Source organism: Limulus polyphemus, unplaced genomic scaffold, assembly GCF_000517525.1.
Source record: "Limulus polyphemus unplaced genomic scaffold, Limulus_polyphemus-2.1.2 Scaffold496, whole genome shotgun sequence".
NCBI classification, from domain to species: domain Eukaryota; kingdom Metazoa; phylum Arthropoda; class Merostomata; order Xiphosura; family Limulidae; genus Limulus; species Limulus polyphemus.
The window spans coordinates 186188-193769 of NW_013666106.1; the positions used below are offsets into that span (position 1 = coordinate 186188).

A 7582-nucleotide genomic window follows, 5' to 3' on the forward strand; every position below is an offset into this window, starting at 1 on the left:
GGACGAGCATGTTTGGTGTGACGGGGATTCGAACTCGCGACCCGCAGATTGCGAGTCGAGCGTCCTAACCACCTGGCCATGCCGGGCCTTATTATCTCAGAAACTAGAAGTATATTTAGGAGCCTGTAGCTGATGCTTGTTTCATGAAAAATGTGAATATTTGGATAGAATCATGCTTTAAACACTTTACTAGTATAGGGCCTATAGAATACAAATGTAGATTTAACGTAACGTTAGAATCCATGCCCTATGTCGTTAAACAATTAGATCTAAATTCTAGGCTTAATAGTTCTAGTAAACGTAAGTAACATTAGCAAACAACCTCACAAACAAGTCGATTCTCTTTAACTTTAGAACAATATCAATCGTTAACACACATGAAATACTGCTAAGGAAATAAAGATGATTAATTAGAACTCATCTGGGTCCAGTTTAGCAGTTTTTGTACCAGTTCAAGTAGGTTACAAAAACTGACAACGTATATGCCTTCCACAGTCTGACACTGTGAACGCAGCCTGTCACAAAGCATCTAAACTTTGTATGCCTTCGATATGAGGCACTGTAATTAAAAACTAGATAACTGAAAATATCTGGGCATTCCATGTCGGAAATGTTCATAACTGTGTCTCTCTTTGTTAACGTGACTAATGAAGCGACAGCTAGACTTATGGTCATTGCCGGGGGAATAGAGTACGAGACCATCATAGCCTTTCCAAATTGTTGACATTTTACCTTGTACCGATGTTTAGACAGTTCATCTAAATCCTTTGTCAAAGCGCTAAGCGCAGATACCTAGTTGCTTTGCGCCATAAAACGCCAATCAAAGCGCTAAACGTAAAGTTTTCCTGTGCACAATGTAAGGTTATAGTTGGGGAAGTCGTCATGTTTACGTCCAAAATGGCAGATGGTAAAACTAGTTCCGTCTTCAGTCACGTGACTGCATAACCTCTATAGCACATGATGTAACTGGTGAAGGACTTTGTCTCATAGTTACCTTTGTTTTATTTTAAAACTATTATATAGGGATACATTAGGAAAGAAAACTATGGTTATAATGGTTAAAATCCACCATATAACACCCTAAATATACTATCTATAATCACAAGTTTTATGGTTATAATGGTTAAAATCTACCATATAACACCCTAAATATACTATCTATAATCACAAGTTTTATAGTTATAATGGTTAAAATCCACCATATAACACCCTAAATATACTATCTATAATCACAAGTTTTATAGTTATAATGGTTAAAATCCACCATATAACACCCTAAATATACTATCTATAATCACAAGTTTAGTTCTTTACTTACCACAGTAACCTATATTCATACATATGAAACATTAATGATACAGGTGTATTTATTCATTTGAACTAATTAGTTGAAAATGTTACTGATGAGGAAGGGAATTTCCAGAATCCATCTAACGCAGTGATAATTGGCGAAACCCAAAATAGACTAGATCCAAAGTTCCTTTCTCGCCGAAATTTTGATATTATATGAAAAAATAATAATTTATCTTATACAGCTTAAATAATTTTGAAGATTAAATTATTGTTAATGTTAATGTTACATATTTTTCAAATGACTATACAAAAGTAAGTTAAATAACTAACATAAGGTAATTTCAAACATGTAAAATTTTTCTCTCTCTATTCTCACACCTTTGACATCAGCTCACTGGTGCTCATAGGTAACTTGTGATGAATAGAGAAGAACTCAGCCACTACACTCATGAGTAACATATCACCGCTTCAAGGGTTCAGGTCTCGGTGTTGAATTGGTTTTCACTTAAGACGAATTTAAGCACCTTATGTTCACTATGTTGGAGTAAACTACAGACCACACGACTCTTTGATGTCAGTACAAGATCTCAATAGACCTTGTAGCTGTAATAAAAAAACCATATTAACACTTATAACATTCTAAATAAAACCTCGCAGTTAAAAAAAAATGCGTACATTGAAACCTTTATTTAAACCAATTCATTGTAAATCTGGTGATATTTTAACTTCAATGTTCTCATTGTCTTCTGATTTTCACTCTCTCTTTCAGATGTACCACATCTGTCAAGATGACAGGATGAACAGTTTCTTGTGTCCGAACGGGACAGTGTTTGATCAGAGGCATCAAGTGTGCAACTGGTGGTTTTCTGTCAAATGTCCATTCATCCCTCCGTTTCTTCAATCCAATGCCAAATTAAAGTACTGAAGATCTCCAAATATGGACCAACACTAGCAACACCCAAACTCGTTTTATCATATAAATATATATTCCTTCTATTGCATAGAATAAAGCATATCATGTTAAAAAAAATACATTCTATAGATAAAAATCTTAAACAAAAGGGACAAGGCCAGTTAAACAATATTCAATGAAGTGAGATTCCATTATGTATTGCAAGAGTTTTTGTTGTTGTTCGTTCTAAAGGAATAATGAATTCGACGAAATGTCATAATATTATTCACATACCTGAATTAATTTTTACTATATGATGAAGTAAAACGACTCAAAACCCCTTAAATAGCATATCTTGCTTAAAAACAGAAAACCAATCAAGGTAAGAATTCGTTACTAAAATGCTTAAAAATACTTTTTCTCAAACATTTTCTTGGTATGAAACCTTTCCTGTACAATGTTCTTTTTTTCTCTTCCCAAAGACTTTACAAATTCAAGTAAAATTCATGTTTACACCACTAACGTGTACAACAGTACTTGATTTACACAAATGACAGACAGACACAAATATATATAGTAAAATATCACTAGAATACGGAAAATAAAAATTTTCTGCAGCTCATTTTGACATTACAATCTTTTATCACCGTGCTTTTTCATACATTTTCCTTATCACTCTTGATACCAGTTTTTCTCTGTATCCTCTGATGCTGGGTTACCATAGCAATATGACAGCTAGTTATAAAACAGATTAACTCAATCTTCAAACGACTGCAATGATACAGATATAAAGAACAGTGCTAACAAAATACTGACCACAACAATATTATTTTATTTTGTCATACTCTAATAGTTGTAAAATAAATGTGAAAAAAAAATTAACAACTGTGGTAAAGTAACAGATCCAATGGAAAACCCACAATGTCGGTAGATTCGCAGGATGTGCACAGAAAATGTTTAAGTTATGAAACTTGTAACAATGCTAATAAGAACATACCAGACTAAGTGAAAATTGTTTCTACACGCTCACGAGTAACTTAACTCGTTTCATTTAGCTTTGGCTTTAGCTTTTAATCAGCAATATTTCTTATCCATAAATTTCTTTCATCACGTCTTCTAGCGAGAATTATAAACAAATTTTAATGTATAACTAGTTCACCTTTGTCAAGTGCATTATTTCGTATGTTCGATTTGTTGCTCATCACGAAACATGCTTCTTATGATGTTTCCATCCATATAATGGTTAAACTTATATACCGTAGAATTACATCAAAGGCATTTAAGTTCACATATCACTATAGATGTTTTCTTAAGTATGAAATTCTCTTTATACTTTTGTATTCTATTTTCAGGTTTAACAACTGCTCTTAAAATCAATATCCGAACAAGTTCGCTGCAACAGTTTACACAATTTTGTGATATGTGTTTGCCTGTATAAGGCTTTTTATTTTATTCAAATAACTATCTATGATTTTATCAACCATATTAATTGAAAAAACATTTTTATTTAAAAAGCATTTAAACATTTGTTAGTTCCTTATAAAAAAATTATATATGCTAGCGCGATGTATTATTATTTTAACTAGACTTTTATATATTTATCTGAAATAAAACTGTAAAAATGAAGACACGAACCTGTAAGAATTATTTTTTCTCGTGATACACTTCACAGTCAAGCATGACGTTATTATTATTCATTCTTGTATAAAGAAAAGTAAAAAAAAAAAGCAAGTCGAGGTTTTAATATTTATTTTATATTTTTTTGTGCTGAGCATTAAGAATGTAAAACCCGTTTTACGTTTTAAAGTCATTCAAAAATAACATACCTTATCTTTACCATACCTTCTATGGAACATAGGATTGAAACTCGAAACACAATATTCTGATCTTTGTGTTTCGTAATAGCAAAGGAATTCGATAAGCGATGGTGGTAACTTTAATAGCAATCCTTTGCGAGTCTACCAGTTTGATCATACATAATGATGCTAAATAAAAAAATATATTCTTTAGCGGTAAACTTCAATAACTTCTGAAAAAAAATGCTTTGTGAATCTTATTATAACATTTTCATTCTGATATAAAAGTACCTTTGTTAATTGTAAAGTCTCTTGTAAAGGATTGGTTTGTTTTGAATTTCGCACAAATCTACACGAGGACTATCTGCGCTAGCCGTCTCTAATTTAGCTAGTTAAAGACTAGAGGGAAGGCAGCTAGTCATCACCACCCACCGCCAACTCTTGGGCTACTCTTTTACCAACGAATAGTGGGATTGACCGTCACATTATAACGCCCCCACGGCTGAAAGGACGAGCATGTTTGGTGGGACGGGGATTGCGAGTCAAGTGCCCTAACTACCTGACCATGCCGGGCTTCTCTTCTAAAGGAATATTAATGATAAAAAATCTGACCTCAAAGCTTGCACGGTAAACATTATGCATTTCATTATGCAACTGTTTTTATTGGATATTCAACGTCTATGTATAATCTTTGTTCCAATAATTTTACTAAGATACTATAGACTACATGTATCTATATTAGAAACTAAACGTCTAACTGGACTTTCTTCTTTTTGTAGCTTAGGAACTCCATATAAAATATCATTGACAGTCCTATCCTTGCATATTCTTTTTGTGTTAATAAATTATCATTTGTTTTTAAATTTCATAAATAATTCTATTTCTAACTAACTTTTCCAGCATCATACAAAGTAACGTGAATTTTATAAATATGGCCTGTTTCATTCAGAAGAGCCATTCAACTGCCTTTATCAGATTTCAGTATAGCAATTTTATCGTTTCTACTAAGATTTCTTATTGCTACTAACTTTCAGTTACTATTTATATGGTTTATACTAAGAGTTATCGAAATATGGCAAAGTTATTCTATGTACTTGTGTTCAATTATTATCAAAATTATTTACTATCCTACCGTATTTTCTGTTTTGAAACTTGTAACAACTATTCAAAAGGCAAAAGATAATTTTCAAATTTAAGTTTTTGAAAAAGGAATTACAATCTTCAATCTACTAGCAATTTCATTCCTATTTTTTTCAAAACGTAATGTTTTTGTCTTGTTTTGATTAATAATTTATTATGTCGTGTTTATGAGATTATATAATAGATATGAATGACTTACCTTTCTAACTGTGAAAAGACCTCTTTAAATTGTGTTTTTCTTTTATAAATTTACTTATATTTCATTTTTATTTTCAAAAATCGATATATGTTTTTGATATTGCTTTGTCTCGTAGGATTTTTTTATAACTACTTCAATATTAATGGAATTAGGTGTAAATTAGGTGTAAATTGTTAATTTTGCAATCGTTCAAGAAATTTAGGTGTGATTGATTTTTATAATATTTTAAATGCAATATTTTAGTTTTCTAAAATGTGATACAACAATATCACCATATGATAATAATATTAATAGAATTAATTATATTATTAATATAATAATAATAATAATAATGGAACAATATTACCATATAATAATAATATTAATAGAATTAATTATATTATTAATATAATAATAATAATAATAATGGAACAATATTACCATATAATAATAATATTAATAGAATTAATTATATTATTAATATAATAATAATAATAAGAGAACAATATCACCATATAGGTCATTAATAGCTATAACAATGAACTTATGTATATGAATTTAAGTTCAACAATATGTATGACCTACATATTTATTGACGAACAGGAAATCAAGTAAGCATACTTGACCAAGTGCGTGGCGAGTGTTATATTGTTACAGATCATACTTTGTTTTAAATTCTCACTAGAGATCGCGCTTCGGTCGGCATCGGGGTTTCTGTCGCATGCGTTCGGCACAGCGTTTTAGGTCGTTGAGGACCTGGGAGGGTCAGGTACATTTTTGACATTTCGGTCGCAATAAGACTGTTTGCTTGTTTTTTGAATTTCGCGCAAAGCTACTCGAGGGCTATCTGCACTAGCCGTCCCCAATTTAGCAGTGATAGAATAGAGGGAAGGCAGCAGTATCACCCAACGCCAACTTTTCGGCTACTCTGTTATAAACGAACAGTTGGGTTGACCGTCACATTATAATGCCCCCACGGCAAAATTATTAGAAATACATAAGAACAGATATAACTCAAACTTTAACTTTACAAATGCATTTACGCAGAATAACATCCAACTGCAAAAACTTTGAAGTTCAGACTTGATCTCTTTGAAAAAAACAAATCCTCAAGTGATGTGGGAAGTGTTATAATCTATTCTAGATGATCCATTCTTAATTCAAACTTCGCTGTGAAAATTCCATTAACCTCGTGAGTATCAGGTCAGCGACATCACAAAGTCAACTTGCTGTAGTGTGTGTGGCTATTTCATCTCAAGATTCCAGAATTTATGAACCATCTGTGCAGACAATGTCAAATGACACATTTCGCGACACAAATAAAACAAATATATAACAAGCTCTCATTTCTATTTGTAACAATCACTAAATCACATAAGTCATAAATTACAGGTGTTTACAAGAAACACTTAGAAACGTGTAAATATCTCGATTACACATCAAACACTCCAACAGTATAAATGCGTACTTCATGGACTGCCTAGTCTCCAGAATGAACAGGATTTGTAATATGGAAGATGCTAAGAAAAAGAAAAGTACATTATTACAATTGTTCGTTGACAGTGGGTATCCTGAACACTTGATAAAGAATAAAATAATGAAGACGTGTGACAAGTATAAGCAAGAAGAAAATTTCAGACACACAGACATATCCCTTATGTACAGGATCACTCTGAAGAGGTTAAAGCCAATAAAGTATTCAGAAACGGTCTAAAGATGCAATGGATACACAAAAACACCATTTACAACATGCTCTGTGAATGTGGGTCTATTAAGATGGAGCAACAAAAACACCATTTACGACATGCTCTGTGAATGTTGGTCCAATAAGATGGAGCAGAAAAAAGAACATTTACAACATGCTATGTGGATGAGGGTCTAATAAAATGGAGCAGCAAAATCACCATTTACAACATGCTCTGTGGATGTGGGTCCAATAAGATGGAGCAGTAAAAACATTATTTACAATATGCTCTGTGAATGTGGGTCCAATAAGATGAAGCAACAAAAACACCATTTACGACATGCTCTGTGGATGTGGGTCCAATAAGATGGAGCAGTAAAAACATTATTTACAACATGTTCTGTGAATGTGGGTCCAATAACATGGAACAACAAAAACACAAACTAAATTCAAAATTAAGGAGCACAATAGACATGCAACACTGTGTAATACAGTGATACATCGTATCAGAGACGAAGATCATATAATTAAACGAAATAACACAAACATAGTGGGATATGAACGGAATAGGAAAAAAAAAAGATAAAAAAAACCTTTCT

At 32.0% G+C, this 7582-nt stretch overlaps 1 protein-coding gene across 1 annotated transcript in view; it reads left to right on the forward strand.

Annotated features, from left to right (window-relative positions):
• LOC106458648 overlaps positions 1 to 3667 on the forward strand; it is a 20097-nt gene extending 16430 nt beyond the window's left edge. The window contains exon 5 of the mRNA XM_013918174.2: positions 2063 to 3667. Coding sequence (XP_013773628.1) covers positions 2063 to 2218 — 156 coding nt within the window. The 3' untranslated portion in view covers positions 2219 to 3667. The remainder of the gene's footprint in view (positions 1 to 2062) is intronic.
• Positions 3668 to 7582: the final 3915 nt, after the last annotated feature.